The sequence below is a fragment of the Jatropha curcas genome, chromosome 8 (genome assembly GCF_041381405.1).
Source record: "Jatropha curcas cultivar XTBG-Jc1 chromosome 8, XTBG_Jcur_1.0, whole genome shotgun sequence".
NCBI classification, from domain to species: domain Eukaryota; kingdom Viridiplantae; phylum Streptophyta; class Magnoliopsida; order Malpighiales; family Euphorbiaceae; genus Jatropha; species Jatropha curcas.
Window position 1 is genome coordinate 21284843 of NC_143158.1, and position 19641 is coordinate 21304483.

Here is a 19641-nt window from a genome sequence, read left to right on the forward strand (position 1 = left end):
AAACTGACAATTCAAGGATCAATTCAAGTTTAACATTTTAAAAATTTTAAATCGGTCATGCCTAATAATAAATCTTTTGCAAAATTTAAGGTACCATAAGATTTTTTGATAAAATACAAACGTAAATTTATGCATTTGTCCATTTTTAATTTTATCTTTTGCATGAACCATAATGTTCGATTCACTCTAAAAAACTAAATGTTATAAAATTAAATACAAAAGCAATCTTTTACAGTTCTATAATTCAATTTCATTCTATAATAAATCGCAATAGCAATATATCCACATGCTTCAATTTAAAAAAGAGAAGTGTAACTTTTAAGTTCCTTGATTATTTATAAACAACATTGAATTAGACCTTGCTTTGAATATTGTTCTCTTTTATAACAAAAGAACATTCAATCGAAGGGACCACAACATTTTCTTAAACGTCTCCAGAAACAAACTAAAGGCCGAACCTGAATTTGAAACTGTGCCGTTCTTCTCCCTGTTCAAAATGCTCTGTGACAGCCAAGAAAAAGGGAAAAAAACACAGGACAGCTCCAAACTACTCAAGGTTTTCTTCCTATCACAAGCTCTTTCTGCTTTAAACTAACAAAACTCTCCATATGTATCTAGAGTCTAAATATAATACAACAGCCTTGATCCCGAACTAGTAACGGTATCCTTCTATCTCATTTCTACTCTATTTACAGCTAAATCTGCACTACCAATGTATCATACTTGTGAACCGGGACATCTGAGGGTGGGTCTACATAAGACATTACCAAAATCATCTCAGACATGACCAAACATTCTTATATATACTTATATCTCCTAAAAAGGATAAAAACCGATACTTCAAATTGTCCAAGCCACCTCACAATGTAAATGACAACTGACATTTGATGAGAGATTATAAATAATAGAAAAAGATACACCAACAATCACAAACACTGAACAATCAAAACCATCAATGAACGACAAAGCTAACGCCATAATGTTAATGAGGAATTGAAAGGTAGAAAACCTGTGCAGCATTGATTAAGTTGCAAAGGCATTATGTGAAATGCGGTATATAAAAGCTTTTTACTATGAACTCAGCTCAAATATACATTATGTTACACAGATTACAAATTAGAAAAAGGAAAAACCAACCCTAGGGTTAGATCAACTAAAGAATGAGAGGAAATACCCACTAAACTAACAAATCACAGTAAGAGAAGCTATTGGACAAAGAATGGCACTAAAATTGGGGGTGCTAATCTACATTTTGGATGTACCTAATATTGCCTTATAAACATATACAGGAGGGTGACCAGACATAAAATATTCCCACCCAAAGCATATAGCAAACTATTATTGGAAAACTCAAGCCAATTACAAACTTACAATGAATTGGACGTTGCACTAGATGACAAAGCCTCAAACTGATGCAAAGATTGGTTTGAAGCCTCTTCAGCTCCTTGAAATTCAAATAAAGGTTTTAGTCTTCTCTCAACTTCTTTGCTTTGTAGATTAATCTCTTCGAGAATCATAGACAAAGCAAGCTTGCAAGCTTCCTCATTCCTGAATGCTAAGGTCCATCTCCCATCAACCAAAAATTTTCGCTTCATCTTTCTGTAGTTTGCAGATTTAGCAGGATCAAGAAAAGGCAGAGAGGATGGACGGATGCGTAAGTGTAACCATCTTGGATGCTTATCATCCATTCTAGGCTGCAACCAGAAAACAAGAAACACTATTATTGATCTTCCAAGCCCCCAGAACAGACACCAATTCAGTCTTGAGCATTGTCATCAGGTCTGTGCATGTGCACAGTAAGAGAGAGAGATGATTGTGCACAATTGTCATAATGTTTGTTCAGAGATACAATCAAATGTGGAAGAATAAAATAAAACATACAGATATATATTATATATACATACGTTGGAACCAGGCAAAGGTGCAATAATTCGGACAACTCCATAATGCTGCTTTAGAGGTAATTCTTCTATGAGGAGGATCCACCCAGATGTGCCCACAGAGATTGCTAGAAAGCAAAAATGGCGTTCTTTACCCCTCTCAAATGCAATCCTACAAGGCACGGCATCAACTGCATATGGCAGTGACCAGAGAGATTTGAAATGTTTGATCACATGATTGTCACTGAATTATGTCTAGGAATGTAAAATTACTTCAAGAAGACAAAACAGCATTCTCAGAAATAAAACCACATTATTAGGTTTTGGAAGTCACAAGACACAAAAGTGGAATTATCATTTACTAACAGTACTCATAAATGAAAACATATAAGCTCCAAATGCAGTTGCGCGCCCACATGTACACACGTTACTATCATCATCATCATAAAGAGTATTAATAACATATGGATGACTTACCAATTCTCAACTCCATGCCTGGTTTTGGACCTGAAACATCTAGGCCAGCAGTCTTTGCACGCGAGTTTTCAGGGATATCAATTGGAAAACATATAGGAGGTTGCTCAGGCAAAGCCCTACTAAGGGAGAAAATTTGAAGTTGATGAAGAAGTACAAACACCTAAGGCAGAAAGGGTGAATGTCATTACATATTGAGAGAATGGATAATAAAACATCACAATATACAACAAAAGGAAATGCCTAATGTGTATAAATCTAGTATGCCAGGATTAAGTAGTTCTATCATTAATATCAAGAAAACCTTAATCAGTAACTCAACCAAGAGACTATATCTTCAAGGTTTCTGCTACATTGTAAATAAGCATTTGATCTATCATAATTGTTAGGGGGAATATATATATATATATATAGGAACAAACCTTCACTAACTCGCACATTCTTTCACCAGCAACTAATGATGATTCACTAGGAAGAATATCTGTAACCGAAAACCACATATCAATGAATGTTTACCTACCAACTCTCCATCTATTTGTTCAACGGAAAAAAGAGTATTGAAATGCATACCCAATTCAAATATAAAAAAGCTGCCTTACCATCATAAAAAGATTTCTGTATTGGCAAGAGTATGAACTTCAGCTCTTTCCTAGGTGATGAAGCTTCAATTGCTACAAGCACCACAATCATTGTCCAAACGTATAAGCAAAGCAACTAACAGCCAACATACCATTCATGACATTAAAAGTTTGACAAAATACCTCTTTTGCACTTTTTCCATTCATCACATAGGACCATCACAAGTAGATCAGGCCAGAGACCTCTGGTCTCCTCTAGAAGAGCACCAACACTGTTCTCGTATGAATCCTGTGCCATTACAAGTTCTTCATTACAAAATAATAACTATTGGCTTCCCCAAAGAAACATAACAAAATAAATCAAATAAGTACCAACATGGACCACAAATATAAGACAAATTCATCAAATCTTAGAAGTATTCAGACTAATTAGCTAAATTATATACAAAGCTAAATACCAACATGGTCCACAAGTGTACGACAAAAATCATCAACCTTAGAAGTGCTGTTTAGCTAAATTATAGCTAAGCTATTAGACTGCTTGCTGTATCTACTTTCACTTCACTTCAACTAGTGGCTTTTTGGCATCATAGAACATAGAATGTAAAGGATCTATTTGGCAAAATTAACTATTTTGTTAGTTGTTAGCTGTTAACAGTGTGTTAACTGTTTTAGTAGCATTTAGTTGTTAGTTGTTTGGGAAATGCTAAATATTAAATGAATTAACTTTTCATAAAATGCTACTTTAACCTCTAAAAGCTAATTTAAAAGATAGTTCAAACGTTATGTTACCGAACACTATAAAAAATAGTGTTTAGCTGTTTGACTACTCAAAATGCAAAAAACTACTTAAAAACCTATTGCCGAACACGGCCAAAATTTCAAAAAAAATAAAAATTCCAGCACATCTATGAGATGTGTCAAAGTATTCTTTTAAAAAAAAAAAAAAAATGATGGTACACAGGATTGGAGCAGAAATATAATAAATATTATGCCAGATGACCAAAATTCTTTTGGTTTGTCAATCAATACCACAAAATTTTCCTTTTTTTTCTTAGACAATTACGGCTTCTGTCACCTTACCATCCAATTTGGAATGACATGGCCATTAACCTGTGGCCGCACATTTGGATACGTGGGCACTGAGTGGATTTTCGACTCAGAAACAGTCATAAGCATTATTTTTTTTTAAAACCCAACAAAAACCTTTCCCTTCTTACCAAATCTCCATCACCACTTGAGGTATTTCACTGAATCGTCGTCGATTTCTCTCCTTTTTCTCTTTTTCTTTTCCTTTATTTCATTAAATCAGTCATCGAAGGAGGAGCAGCCATGCTACAGCAGTGACTTCTCTCACTGGTCTCATTGCTTGCATTCAATTGTTGTTGCCATGGTCCATAAACACAACACGAACCACATGATGACATCAGCCAGTCATGCACTCAGCAGCTAACCTGTGTATTTCCAAAAAACCTGTCTATACACTATACCCTGCTTTCTCTCCCCCTCCACTTCCAAATTTTAATTCTAATCGCTCTCCTCTTAATCAAAAACCCCCTAATTGTAACCTATCCAAGAACACTCCAACTTTACACAATTCATTTCAAGGCTTTGAATTGATCTCATTTCAATAGCTGTATTCAATCTCCATAAACAAAACTCAATCTTGGATCCTCTTAAGTATTTACCATCACAATCTCAAGATTCCCATGATATCTGATGAAATTTTTTTTTAATTGCAGTTTCTTTTTAAGTTTTCATACACAAAAAGAAAGGATTAAATATTTTATGAATTGTATTTGATTGATTAGGAGCTAAGTAATTGATTGTCGAAATCAAGGATGTTCATTGTTGGAAATATGGATTCGGAAATATGGATTCAAGTAGAGAAGTTGTGGAGTCTTACTGGTGATTGAGGATGATCAATGTGGCAACTTCTGGTGAAGACAAAGTCATGCCTGTTTACAAATTGGAAGATATTTGTGAGCTTATATGTTCTTCTCATGTCAGTATTCCCAAAGAGGTATTAGACTTTATCTTGAACAATAGAGCCCCATTATTAAACAGAATGTATGCTATTTCATCTTTGGATTATGAATTAGGAGGCTTTGTTGTTAAAATTCTAGAAGTTGTTGAGGTTGAAGTGAGTTGTGAAATTCGCTTATGAGATGCAAATTAGAAGGGTTTTTTGTGTAATTTTCTATGAATTGAAGTTCAAATTCTGGAATTGTGGAATCTAACCTTCCCTTGTGAAATTCACTTGAGAAACAACAGCATTTGCAAAGAATTGAATGATTATTGTGAGTGGAAAATCCACTCAAGGCCCACATGTTCAGATGTGGGCTCCACATAACTAACTCAGTTTGATGGTCATGTTACTCTAAATTGGATGCAAAGAGATGGAGATCATAATTGTTAAAAAAACAAGGAATTGATTGATAAAATTAAAAGAATCGACCAAAATTGTAAAAAAGGTCAAAGTTCATCCTTTTTTTGGTCATTTGGCCTAAATATTAATATAAAAATTCTACAGTTTCGCCTAATAATAATTAAATCATTCAAGCATCCCTAGTTTTTAAAGTTGTAAATATAACTGAAAATTTTCAATCAGAACAAACAAATTATCAGTTCACCACAATTCAAGATGCATCTCAAAATCAAACCATGTACAATTACTCGGTGCTACCTCCCCCCCCAAAAAAAAAAAAAAAAAAAAAAAAAAAAAAAAAAAAAAAAAAAAACAACTCCAGCAAATTACATACCACATGCATTCAAATTTATAGGTCCTAATTCTAAGAAAAAGAAGATAACAATACATCCCTTTAAAACAACAAGGATTATTTTAAGATTTTCTAGAAAATGGGGATAATGAAGAGGGTAAACTGCAGTGTTTGCTATTACCATCTTTTACCTTTGTATTGAACTATGGACAGTAGTGGTTGCTATGTTATTCACATTTTCCAGACCTTTACAAACTAATTTTATTATTCTTATCTACATAATTGATATAGCTTAGAGATAGAACATGGAGTTTGCTATCACAATCTTGTGTTTGAGCTTTCTTTGCACTCAGTATACAATGAACTGTGTTCAATTAAAGATGGAACTTTGGTCAAGTAATCAATTCAGGTTCAGTTTGTTTTTGGACATTGCCCTTTTTGGTATCTATACAGCAGTAGCAGCTCTTTTTCCCACTCTGGAGCTTGGAGTCACATATCTTCCATGAGTCTTAATATAGAATTGACCCCATAGACACAAAAAAGTAGGAGCAGATTCGCTAAAACATTACCCAGTTAGAAAACCTCACCATAATCTGCAAATGTTTGTCCAGTCAATGAAGTAACCACAAAAAGTCCCCTAGTTCATAAGCCTACTCGTTAGATACCCCAAGTCAAACCATATACATACGTCAAGTGTATCTGACCCATAGATATAGCAGATTTATTACATAAAGATCAATAAAGTATCGAATTTAACTCTGGAAAGAAAAACAACACATCCTAAATCAAATCAAAAGAATCCAATGGATTATTCATTGCAAAGGCATAATCTTAAGGAGCAAGAGTGTAGGGTTATTCTTTCCCTCCCAATCTGAACTACTGGCTAAAGAGAATCATTCCCTGAAGCCAAGGACGGACAAACATATTAAGTTCATTCCATTCTGGATATCACCCTTAGGAGTCCAAAGCAACTCATCCTCATCAACCGCAAGTGATAAATCTGAATGCCCATCTCGAGTCGAATTCATTTCACAACATAAAAATTAACAGAAGAAGCAATTGGATAAGAATCGTACATTGAATGGGCAGACAAATCGACCAAGGTAAGAGATGCTTACACACTAAAAGATAACCTAACTCTACCTTTTTTTCCTTCCCTGCACAAGGCACACATGCCAGCCATATTTCTCTTTTCATTGACATGGTTTAGAGATTGTTCGGCATTAAACTTAAAACTACTTTCCCAAAAAAATAAGTGATTTTGATGTTGAAAAAACATTTCAGGAGTGTTGTTTATTTGTTTTAAAGTTTTTATAAATAAAAACATATTAAATTCATCTTAAAAACAAACTTTAATTACCTCTAAAGCATTTACAACCTAGTATTTTTTTTTTTTTTTCTCTATAACAGTTGAAATAACAATGTCACAAACAACTTTGAAATTCTTAGCCATCCTACTTTGATATTCTTGGATATTACATCCAATCTTCCCTTAGGCATCACACCTAAGGTTGAATTGCTAAAATTTTATTCAATAACATGAACAGAACAAAAAATTGACTTGAAGTGATCTTACCAAGTCAATTTTTTGTTACCATGATAGAGTTAATGATATAGTTTAGTGAATATAAGTGCAATGTACCCCATAAATTAGGTTTACCAAACAATGGAATGATAAAATATACATAATACACAAAGGGAACAATCAATAAGGAGGCTAAAATGTAGTAGCACTTATTACAGTTCCCAAAAACAAGACCAATAAACAAATGGAAAAAAAAAAAAAGTTTTCTTCCTTTCTTTTAATTTTTCATGACGAGGAATATATGATCACATTTCAAGTCTCTCGGAAAATCCTAAACATACAAACACATAACAATCGGGCATGAGTCAAACAAAGTCTCCTTTTCCAAAAACAAATTCTCTTCTTCTCTACGACTCAGTGGTTAATTCTTTTTGTACTGTATCCACGAAGATATAATTTTTTTCGCTGGATAAGGTGATTTTTTTTGTATTTCTACACTAACTCCATAAAATATAAAATCGAAGCTAGAAATACTATCTCATTCATCAATTCAAGTCATCAACAAGACTAAATCTGTAAAAAGATTGTATAAATCAGTAGTCATAACAAATAAATTAAACTGACTCTCCAGTAAAATATAAACCAACGAGATACCATTTAATATAGAATACAACTTACCTTAAGCAGTTTCAGATGCTGTCTATTGAACTCTGCCTCACTGTAAGGAAGTAGCTGACGCACAAGCCAACCACCATCCCGCAGTGTCTCTGCGGATATATCTGACCGGCAAAAGAGACTGACCAATGCATCAAGCACCTAGAAAGCATATATCATTTAAGGGGGAAAAAGGAAAGAGAGAGAGATAACACACAACAAGGCCTAATGATCCAAAAAATTCCAAATCTTATTATGTTTTAATATTGTCAATGTTTCAAGATTTCAAAACTTAGATTCAATTATGGTTCAAGTGGATAAAATTAAAATAAAAAATATTTCATGTTAAAAGAAGAAAGCAACATTTTTATGCCCAAAAATAATTATAAAGTATTAACCAAAGATCCCAATTGACTCCAAAATTTAAAATATACCTGAAATCTATGTACACGAGGGCTTGTTCCCACCTCTGGGAAATAGCACTCCACTCTATAGTGCTCCTATTGAAGACCATAAATGGAAACAGAACATATCATCATATCATCATAAAGAATAATTAATACAAGTGAACTTTGTTTTAAAAGAATATGCAATGACATTAGAAAAGTGAATATTTTCACACTATATAGCACAGAAATGGAACGTGGAAACAGAGAAACAAACACGGCGAAGTGGCATTTAAAAAATTCTGGGAAACGGAAAAGTGGAGGAAACACATAAATATAAAAAATAAATCATTCCATAAAAAATATCCAACAATAAGTCAAATTCAATTACCATTCACCCATATCCAAAAGAAATAAAATAAATATTGAGAAGTTCCATATTAAAAAATACATGTTTTTTGTGGTTTTGTATTTATTTATTTATTTTTAATTAAAGAAATGCATATCCAAGAGCAGAAGCGTTTTCAAATTGCTCAATTTATTGGAAATGGCCTCGAAACCTTCATGGTGAGTCAAACGTTTCCAAAATGTGGAAATGGCAGCCAAAGAGAGTTTCCATGCATCATAGTTTGCACAAGTATAGACAAACAATAAATTCCATATTCTAATGGTTTCACAAATATCGAGATGGAGAAACTTCTTCAACAAGCCAAACAACTCTGTAAATAAATTACTGTAATGAGAATTTATCGCAAGACATGTATATGATTATGTCTCCAAAGACAGAAAACTAACATGTTATAATATAATTAAGAAACAAATATAGCTGAAAATGACTCGCAACAGCTGAGTTTAATAATGGCTTGTTACAGAGTATAGCTACCTTGCAAAGAAAGAACGGTTGGAAAGCAGTAAAGGTAACATGGATGAACACAATAATCAGGAAAGCGACTTTAGAAAATTAATAAATTAGAATTATAGTGGAATCCATATATGGATTTTCTGGATAGTATTAAGTATTTTATGGCCCTTTCATCATTATATGTATTATTTAAGTAAATGGGCTACTCGTCCAGTATTTTATAAATTTAGGCATTTTAGTTAATTCCAAGTTTTGCTGGAAAGGGATGGACTATAGAATTTGAGGTTTTATACTTTATTCACTTCTATTTATAGCCTACAAGTTGTTAGCATATATCCTCCTAGGTTCTAATTAAGAGTTCAGACTTTGACAGGATTAGGAATGCCAAAAACTATCTAGCAATCTGCTCTTTGTAGCTTGAGGGATAAAATGCAACTCTTAGGCATGATGCCAACAAGACACTGGTGTGAAGCTAGTAATGCATTATATATTCCTCCTAGGAGCCCATGTCCAAATTGTGACCCAAGCCTTTCTTGAAGGAAAAGACTTGCTAAAATTTTTTATATATGAAAATAGATGCAATATTTTGTTTCTTTCATTTTTTTTTAATTTAAAAAAACGTACAACAAATAAAACATAGAAGAGTCTCAGAAAACGTTAAGCACTAATAAAAAATTTGAATTTTACTGAAAAAAAAAAAAAAAAGTAAGACTCCAAACTAAACTCAAATTTAGTACCTTTAGAATAAGTAAATCTGCGTCCCAAAAGTTAAAATAATATTTTCCATGCCATCATTAAGTATAAGGGCAATGCTTTTGGCTTTTTTAGTTTACTGCAGCTCAAAAAGGCATGCTCTTTCTTTTTAATATCCAGCTGAGAACTTTTAAGGTAAAAAGAACATGACTGAGAAGGAAATTTTCTAACCGATTTTCTTGTCGGTTGATCCCTAACTCATTGAAAGTGATGTCCAACATTTTCACTAATCAAATTTTTGTATAAAATTAATGGAATCATTTTTTTTTCACTAATTCTAACGGCATTTTCAGAATATATGTATTCTTCACATATATCTGGACTTCATTGTTGTGAATGAATCAAAAAGATTAGATGGGATTGTAATTTTAGTTATGTTGTCTTGATTTGCAATAGTGAATATATTGTAAAAAATTGACATTATTTACCAGTAAATAATCATAGCCATCAAACTATCAGAACTTGTCATTAAAAGAGCCTATAAAGGAAACTGCATGAGAGCACAAGCATTGTTATGACAACTTTGTGGGCTAACGACAGTGAGCATTTTTGAGCACAAGGCTAACTAAAGCACAGATAAAAAAAAAGGCGACCCAATGCACGAAGCATCCCATGTGTGTGCTCTAGGGAGGGTTGATATATGCAGTCTTTTCCCCCTACTCTTTTTGTAGAAAGATTCCCATGGTTGAACACAAGACTTCAGGTCACAAGTGGAGTAACTTTACCATTACACTAAAGCCACCCTCTTGTAACTAAAGCACAAATAACTTTGGTGAATTGAAATAGGATCATGAAGTTTCCTCTCTAGAGATATGATATAGTGGGGGAAGGTATATTTAGGGTAGTTTTCCTGTTGTACCTAGGTTAGCTTTGTTTAGTTACTCATTTTTTATCTTTTTTTTTTTTTTTTTTTTTTCTTTACTAGTGGGTGTAAGAGGGGTTGTTAAGCAAGTCTTCAATGTAGTAGTGGGTAGTTATTAATCTTTTGCTCTGCATTCAATTGTTAAAAGGATGTGAAATAATGAAAGAAGTAGGCAGAATTTAAACAAAGGTTTAAGTCCTAAAATCAGAGATTGTAGAGTTCCCTTTTAATGAGCTCTAAGAGATCGTAGAGCTCTCTCTTAATGAGCCCTTAGATCAGCAACCATATGTAGAAAAGGAACGAATTCCAACAAATTCAGATTTCTATCCAATACAGAATCTGATTTTTGCATTAATCAATGCCAAAGCAGATCATAAACTCAGGACCATAAGGCTTCAGCAAATTGCTTAGTACAAACAAAATACATTTATCCTGAATGTAAAACATTATTTAAACACAATGACATATATGCAAGGCCAGACCACAATGCAATAAAACTAACTGCATATTATCTAAATCCAAAAAGTGTGATGTATTAGTTTCAGTTGAAAGTACAAAATGTTAGCTACATCCTGGTGTCAACAATCATCCAGATAAAAGAATCATAACATATAATAATTGAACTTTACAAAATTTGCATGACTAAGACTGTTTGATTCAATGTTAATGATTGTTTACATATTGGTTAATTTTGATATTCCAGATCGTTATCCATGATATGAATAATGCAATCCATACAACTAAAGGAGTAGTGATTTTTGATGATATTGTTTAAGAGAAAAGGAGAGACGAATTGGCAAGGTTACCTTCAATTGTTGTAGATAACTATCAAGCTCATTGCTAAAACTATCTCTTGTAAAGCCGATTTCTGAAGCAAAAAGTTGATCTTCACCCGAGCTCTCACCAACCAACGCTTGCTACAAAGGAAGGGGAAAAAAATTTTATTCAATCTCCTTAGCCAATCAACATGACATTATTTTCTTCAAACATTTTATTATCAAAATCAATGCTAACTGGACAATACAAAAACTAGAGTTTCTATCAACCACAGTTTTCATGAATGAATTTTTAGACCACACACCTTGGCTTGGTTTTCAATTCTATGCAATGCTTTAAACTTTTGCAAATGAATAGAACTTTAGTAAGTGCCACAATTATAGCCACCATTGGGGTCCATATAAAATTAAATTACGGAATTGGATGCTAATTAGGACTTGTTGAAAAAAATTTAGAGCTCCTTATCCAATTGAAAATATTTTAAAGACTGTCAAAGTTGAAAATGATACTTGGCATAAAACAACCATGACAAGAACGTGCCTCGTGCTGACAATCAGTAATAATTCTCACTGATTGTACATTCAAACTCTGTCACAGGCACTTAGTGCTAGCTAGTTGTAATTAAGATAGACATACAGTACAGAACATTTTGGTTAATCAATTCATTAAACTAATTTTTCATATTCTGCTTATTTAAAAAAAATGATAAAACTAAGAACACAAAATTTCATATAATTACAGTACTTGCTATTATATTAAAGCAATATATATATATATATATATATATATATATATATACAGTAATTTCTATTATATTAAATTAAAAAATTCACCAAACTAAAGCTGTAAAGCACAAGAGAACAAAAAATTGAAAAATATTCAAGAAAGAAATTGTATTAGATAGGTAAATAACTAATATAGCATCCCCACTATGTCAAGATTAAGGAAGGATTGTCTTCAAATGTAACCTTATTCCTACTCTCTTTCAATGAGGTTGTTTCCATGACTCATCCATGACCATTCAGTTAGAAAGAACCAAGGATTGCCCTCAAGTGATAACTAATAATTAGTTGTAATCAATCAAATATTAAGCAAAACCTAATGGTAAAATTCAAATGCAAAGTACATTATAATTAATATTGAAATGATAAAACTTAGGCCGAAGAGAAAGGAAGTGAAGGGAGGAGGCAGGTAGCCATCAAAGTCTTTGACTCAACCTCAAGAAAATTTTTCACATCTTATTAGTGTCTAACTTAAAGCACCTAAATCTATATTCATTCTTGGGAAAAAAAAAAAAAAAAATCTAAAAGCACCTAAAAAGTTGCTTCCTTGTACTCATATTGGGGAATATGACACAAACTGGAGGACCGCTTAGGCGTTTAATATAGGTCATGCCCCATGAGGTTTCAAACAATATCCATGCTTCATGGGCTAGTGATAAAAATTTTACTACTAGTAGCAAGTAATATGTCACACCAATTGAAATCATAATTTGGCAGCAAAAACATGAGCAGGAACATTGGTCAATGTTAATGGTAATACATCCTCACAAGGTGACTGCTGTCAAGATACACGGAAAATTTATGCCCAGAACTTACCAGTAACAGTTTCTTATGTTGCTTTCGTTGCGGCAGAATTCCAAGAGCATCTAGCATTGTTTCATCTAATTCTACAAATGTGAAAATTCACTGAGATGCATGATAAAATATAAATCAAGATTCAACAGAAAAGTAAGATGGATAACTCCAATGCCAAAACCTTTTGTTTGCAATAGTGTAGCCAGCACACTCAAGGAACCCAGTACTTGATGATCATCACCACTTGTAATGTAAGAAAGTAAGGAATCCCTAGATATGTAACAAGCATCATGACAAAAATTAGAAACACAAAAGCATAAAGAATACATTAACCAATATTCATGAATATACAACTCAAAACAGTATGCAAAAAATCAGAAAGATATTGGATAATGAAGTTGATTAATAATATATATGCATCACAGAGTCAGATCAACATTGTGTAACAATGATAAATCTGAGGCAAAAAAGAAAAAGGAACAAAATTAAAAAGCCTCAATCAGAAGACTGAAAACACAAAAGCAGAGTGGAAACAGACCATGAGAGAAGAGAAGACAAGGGGTCTTATATTTTAAAGCTATAACATGATTTGCTTGACCTTCCATTGATGAAGGTTCCATTGCTTTGTTCATCAGATGAACACAGCAAAAGAGCAGCAAGTGAACATATTAAGACACCCCAAACTTTGTGGGAAGACTGAAATCAGAGTTTCCCAAGAGAAGTATTCCCAAGTGATAGTGAGTTATTCCATGCCAATTTCAGTTTCACCAATCGAAAGACTCTTACTAAGTACGGAAAGACTCATACCCAAAATCCTTTAGATTATAATTTCCTATCCTCTTCAAAGCAAGAGAAGAGATGTTTCCTTCCTTTTGCAAGAAGGAAGAATATTAGCAAGTTTACTTGGGGATTTACCTTCATTAATACAGAGAGAAAATAGGAGTGAAGACAAAGGGAGGAAGATGCTAGGGATGAGAGAGAGCAGAGAGAACTTGACTCAACATGCTTTTCACTAGAAAGCCAAACTGGAGTCCACGTTCAGCATCCGACCAGGACTGGCCAGAACCCCAATTGAAATCTTTAGCAATGACATTACTGCTGTTTGGATTAATATTCAGTGATTTATGAGTGACAACTTGAAGTTTAATAGTGACAAAGTCGATGACATGAAGTAGAATATACCTCCCAAGGAGAAGTGAAGTGGTTTCAATAAATAAAAAATAAAAAAAATACTAGAGTAGTCCAGACATATTTGTCCAGAATGATAACAATATATTTAAATAAACTCAAAATATTTTTTTGCTTTGCTAATGGTATTTCAATACTTTAATTTGTTAACAAGAATGAGAATTTTTTTGTACCTCAAAGTCCGGTGTGAGCTACTACAACCATTTTCTGCAATACTTTCAGGATGAACTTGCAAAGAAACAGCCAATCTTGGCAAAGTCACTTTTAGACAAGTATCATCCTCAGTGACATTATCACTTTCCAATTGTTGGGTCTCAGTTTTATGTCCATGATCAGGCAAGTGACCATTGAGCCTAGCTTCATATTTTGGAATAAAGACCTCAGGTGGACAGAAGAGCGCAGCAGCAATAGTATTTGCCAAGTCCTTTATTTTAACTATGTGTAAGATGCAACAGAGTAGATACAGGGCAGTGACAGCACCAATCTCTATTTCCTGGATTTAGAAGCTACAAAAGTTCAGTAAGAACAAAGCAAAATTGATAATCTACAGGTTTATCAACAAACTGTTAGAAAAGTCACCAGGGCCCAAGGAGAAAAATTAATGAATGGACGAATGAAATCATTCAAAAAGAACCAGATCATTACATTGACAGGACCGGAATGCAAGGATGGAAGGAGCAATGGAAGTATCAAAAGTTGCAACATCTTGTCAGTTATTAACCTTCCAACGTCAGGAATCCCAGCAGAAATCACATCACTAAAATAGTAGAGATTGTCTTCAATTTCATCCACAGCAGCAAGAACCACAGCTGTGGCATCTGTCCCTGAGTCTGAATTTCTGTTTCAGAAACCAAAAATAGTTAGGAGATAAAATACTTTCCACTAACTTGCATCAGAAGTTTAACCACCTTATACTTACTTTAGAACTTTAGAGACCAACACATTCAGATCAATGCACTGCTTCCGGAAAAATGTGACCAAATTTGAAAAATAATCAGCATGAGGGACCTTGGCAACAAATCTATTAACAGATTCATCTCCAACTGAAAAACAGGAGGACATAGAAATTAAAACTTGCTGCATTAGGACATGATTGCATCAAGAAAAACTAACCAAGAGAAAAAATTCACTTACCATGATAAATATTTAATGTCAAAGCTCGTACTGCTGTGCGAATCATATTTTCTTCATGAAAAGCAAACTTTATAGCCTCAACATATAGTGGAAAAGAAACCACTTCTTCCTACATGCACAAAAAAGTCAAGAAAAATACAAAGAAACTACTGACAACATAAAGAAACAGAAAACACAGACAAGGGCAAGATTTCTTTCTTAGCTAGGTGGGGAAAAAAAGAATAAGTAAGCTTTTTCTAAAAATTTCAACCGAAGTTCAAACCTACGAAACTTGACTGGGATGGGAATGCATAGTCTAGACAGCAGCCTGTACATTGTTTCCCAGCGGGAATATGTATCACCAGCCCCATACCAATACTTACAATTAACACGCCTACTGTTTTTAGGTAAGCATCTCATTTGAGTGAGTGAGAGAGAGAGAGAGAGAGACAGAAGAGAAGCAAGCAAGCAAAACAACTGCAAGCCACAAACAAAAAGAGTGGAAAGGGAAAACTTACATTTTGAGTCTTTACAAGCAGAGAAATAGTATTCCTGTTCAGCTTTCCACTTATTGCTCTTCATGAACCAGAATGCATGTCATTGGAAGTCAGCAAAAAGTTCCATCCATATATAAATATCAAGATTCAAAGAATATAGACATAAACAGATGGTCAATACAACCAATATAACATGGACGATAAAAAACACACCTTAAGAACGAAATGTAGTAAGACAATAGTTCTTCATTGTGGAAGTCAAACTTATAAGTAATTAAGAAGTTAATGTGTTCATTACTGAACATATAATCTGCAAAATTTCCAGGAGGCAAATTCAGTAGAAGAATCAAAATATGTTGTAGAGCAAGTTTAGAAAATACTTAAATGAAATAGATGCACAAAGCAAAAGAGCCAACATAAGGAAGTTGAATTTTCAAGAACCAACTTACATATGGCATGTTCACTCTTAAGATTCTGAATCATAATGCTCATTGTCTGCAGCAACTGAAGTGAAACGTTCCCTGTTCTGCTGATCTTTAGTATTCGCACAAACTCCCCCATGACTTGCTTCTCCATAAAATATCTAAAAAAGCAAGAAAATTATAAGTTGCTCATGATAAAGCACAGACTTGAAATGAACATGGAGTATTAAGAAGTCTCACTCAAAAAATTTTGAATCATGTTGATCACCGTAAGTGATCAACTCTGCTATCGATCTCAGTGCCTCAACGACAAAATCCTAAGGCAGAGAAGACAATTTTGATAATATCAGATACAAGAGGAGGGAAGTTGTTAAAACATGCAAAACAATCAACTTAAGTTAATATAAAGAATGCACATCAATCACCTTATTAACCTCATTTACAATTTGGACATTCTGAAGCTGACCAGTTAAATATCTGCACAAATTAGGATAAGTTTTTAACATAAAAGACACACAATATTATTATTGTTTATGGCACAGTGTCAGGGTACAATTGGCCCAGATATGAATGAATGCTAGTACAGCACTAAAAATTTTGTCTATTACAGCAATAAGAATTTTGTGGCCCAAATGGTACCCCTATAGAGGCTTGTACGAGTCTTGGGGAAGTGGTAATAGATTGGTTAACACAAGCTATTCAATGTTATATGAAGAGGTGGAAAGATGTCAATTAACTGTAGAAGCAGCACTTTTGTTCCTATATATAAGAATAAGGGAGATATTTAAAGTTAAACGAATTACCATGATATTAAACTTATGAGTCATGAAACTTTGGGAACAATGATAGAGCATAAACTCAGGGTATTGTGGTGCCTAAGTGCAATCAATTAAGATATTTGGACACTGTATTTCAACAGGGCAGCAAGATAGATGAACATATAACCCATAGAATGAAAATGAGATGGATGAAATGGAGGAGGGCTACAACTGTGTCATGCAATAGGAAGATATATAACAAAGTGAAAAGCAAGTTTTATAGAATGGCGATCGGACCTATGATGTTATATAGAAGTGAATGTTAGGCCCCAGGGGCCCAAGATATTCACAATAAGCATGTTGCAAAAATGAGAATGTCAAGATGGATATATAATCACACAAGATTGAACAAGATTAGAAATTACCATATCCAACAAAAGGTGCAAGTAGCTCAAGCTGGGGATAAAAAGAGAGAGGGATGTAGGACATGGTTTGATATATCCTACATAGCCCGCATGTGCCCAGGTTTTTAAGTGTGAACATTGATGGTGAAAGGTATTCCTAGAACCAGAGAGAGGATATTGTGTCAAAAGACCTACTACCTCTTGGTATTAGGGCAGATTGGGCTACGAACAAAGCCGAATGAGAACAAAGGATTCTAGTCCAACTAGTTTGGAATTAGAGCTTAGTTGTTGTCATTGTTGTATGGTGGAAAGGAGCTTAAAACCAACAATATAGCAAAAAAAGGTTGAACAAACTCTGAAAACCAACACAGGTTACTCAAAGGGGTATTTGGAGGATTTCTAGTGGAAAATAAACAAATAAGAGAATGAATATTGTGTCTTAGGGTTAAATGACTGTCAAGAGTAAGAATAAAAATAAAAATAAAAATATATTAAAAAAGAAATTAGTTTCCGGGTTAAAGTACTATGAACAGTGTTATGCAGAAGCACACATGTTAGTTGATTCAGGGGGTTGGTATGACTTTATGACAAAATTCCACAGTTAGATTACCTCCAATTACTTTTTCGTCAATATATTATGCTTTTTCTCCCAACATTTTCTATGCGAGCTATTTATAATTTGAAGTTAGGAGTTGCAGTCCTTAGTTAGTCTTAATGAATTTTAAAGCTTATGGTTCAATCTTAAGCATTAGTTATAAAGCAATTCCCAAGCTATTCTTCTCCATCTCCTTCTTTAAATGAGTAAAGAAGCAACAAGGGACATCAAGCTGCAAACTGTTGCGAGCCCTTCCCTTATTCAGCTCCAGAGAGGATTGAGTTTATCAAAAGAATTCAAATTTGCTCGCACTGACTAACAAATAAAGCTGCAACTTTCTATGTGCTCTCAAAGCTCTCAGACTGGAGTTGCCACTTGCAATGCTGCTGACTTATTTTACTCTTTCTAATTATGCAGCACAAGAATAACCATCTTCACATAAAACAGAAACATATTAAGAGAGTGATAATGAGCAAATTTGATCAGAAACCCTAAATTCTACGCAATCCCATTAAAATTCAGCTATCAATTTGATCAGAAATTAAATTTTCACATTCTCTATACTCTTAATCAGTAATTAAAAAGGAAAAAGAGAATAACGGGACACAAAATTCAAAAGAAAAATTGGCAAAAAAACATAAAAAGTTAAAGGAAAAGCAAACCTGAGTTCATCCAAGGAGAATCGATCTCTGGATCTCCAAAAGGAAAACCACATGATTGTCTGATTAAAGCTTTATTAAATAAAAAATCATTCTCGGCCTCGATTATTGTAATTCAATGCTCCTTCGTTTCCACTGAAATTAAACAAAGCCAAAGACTGCATCCGAAGGCAACTGCAGATACTTTTGGATCCAAACTAGAAAAATTAAACTAAGAACAGGAAGAAGATTGTTGTTATTTTTGCACAGGAGTAGAAGAGGTGGATGTTGTTACTATATGATTATTATTCCAAATTTCAGGAGATGGTGATGAACAAAGAAGGACGAAGGCTCAATTTAGCAGTTTTCCCCCTTCAACTTTTTCAATATTCAATTGGGTCCAAAATGACTTTTTAGAGCAATTAAGGACACATTTTTGTTTTTGGCCAACAGTGTCCGATTCTAATATAAGAAAAGCGCGTCTGATACACAAAGTCACTGTCGTTTTTGCAACTCATAGATAATTAAAATACATACATATATATATATATATATAATGTAAAAGCAAATTAAAAAATAAAACTAATTTTCAGTTTTTAAACCTAAAATCTGAAAATATATGAGCTGGTTTTATTTTCTGTCCCTAAACCAATCTTGAAATCTAAAAATAAAATCTAAAAAAGCTCAAAGATTACAACTAATTTCAAAATATATTGCGATCATCAACATTATCACCAATATGGAAACATTTAGAAAATTCGATCAAATGATCCAATTTAATTTTAAAATATTTTGATTTCTAAATAAAAAAATTTAATTAGATTTGATTTTTAAAATTTTTAAAATCCATTAAATTGATTGAATTAAGTCGAATTAACTCATGTTAAACACAATAAACTCAATTATGTTTGATTTTTAATAAAATTTTAATTCAATTCAATTTTTTTAAAAAAAAATTATTTAATATGGATTAATTCA

At 33.3% G+C, this 19641-nt stretch overlaps 1 protein-coding gene across 3 annotated transcripts; it reads right to left on the reverse strand.

Moving 5' to 3' along the window:
* Positions 1-1039: 1039 nt before the first annotated feature.
* On the reverse strand, positions 1040-19083 carry LOC105631087 (CLEC16A-like protein). 3 transcript variants are annotated; one of them, XM_012213085.4, is made up of 21 exons: positions 18688-19079; positions 16694-16745; positions 16509-16585; positions 16296-16429; positions 16060-16156; positions 15868-15925; positions 15371-15479; positions 15156-15279; positions 14882-15074; positions 14410-14729; positions 13230-13318; positions 13070-13140; positions 11501-11611; positions 8266-8331; positions 7856-7993; positions 3116-3221; positions 2954-3025; positions 2777-2835; positions 2358-2517; positions 1905-2071; positions 1040-1694 (listed from the first exon to the last, which is right to left on the reverse strand). In XM_012213085.4, the coding sequence occupies exons 1-21, from the start codon at positions 18738-18740 to the stop codon at positions 1368-1370; spliced, it is 2583 nt and encodes an 860-aa protein (XP_012068475.1). In that variant the 5' UTR covers positions 18741-19079; the 3' UTR covers positions 1040-1367. The 3 variants fall into 3 exon arrangements, 2 of the variants coding, with proteins under 2 accessions (XP_012068475.1, XP_089581033.1); XR_002284060.3 differs by having other exon boundaries at positions 1553-1694; positions 1905-2052; positions 18688-19083; XM_089724907.1 differs by lacking the exon at positions 16694-16745.
* Positions 19084-19641: the final 558 nt, after the last annotated feature.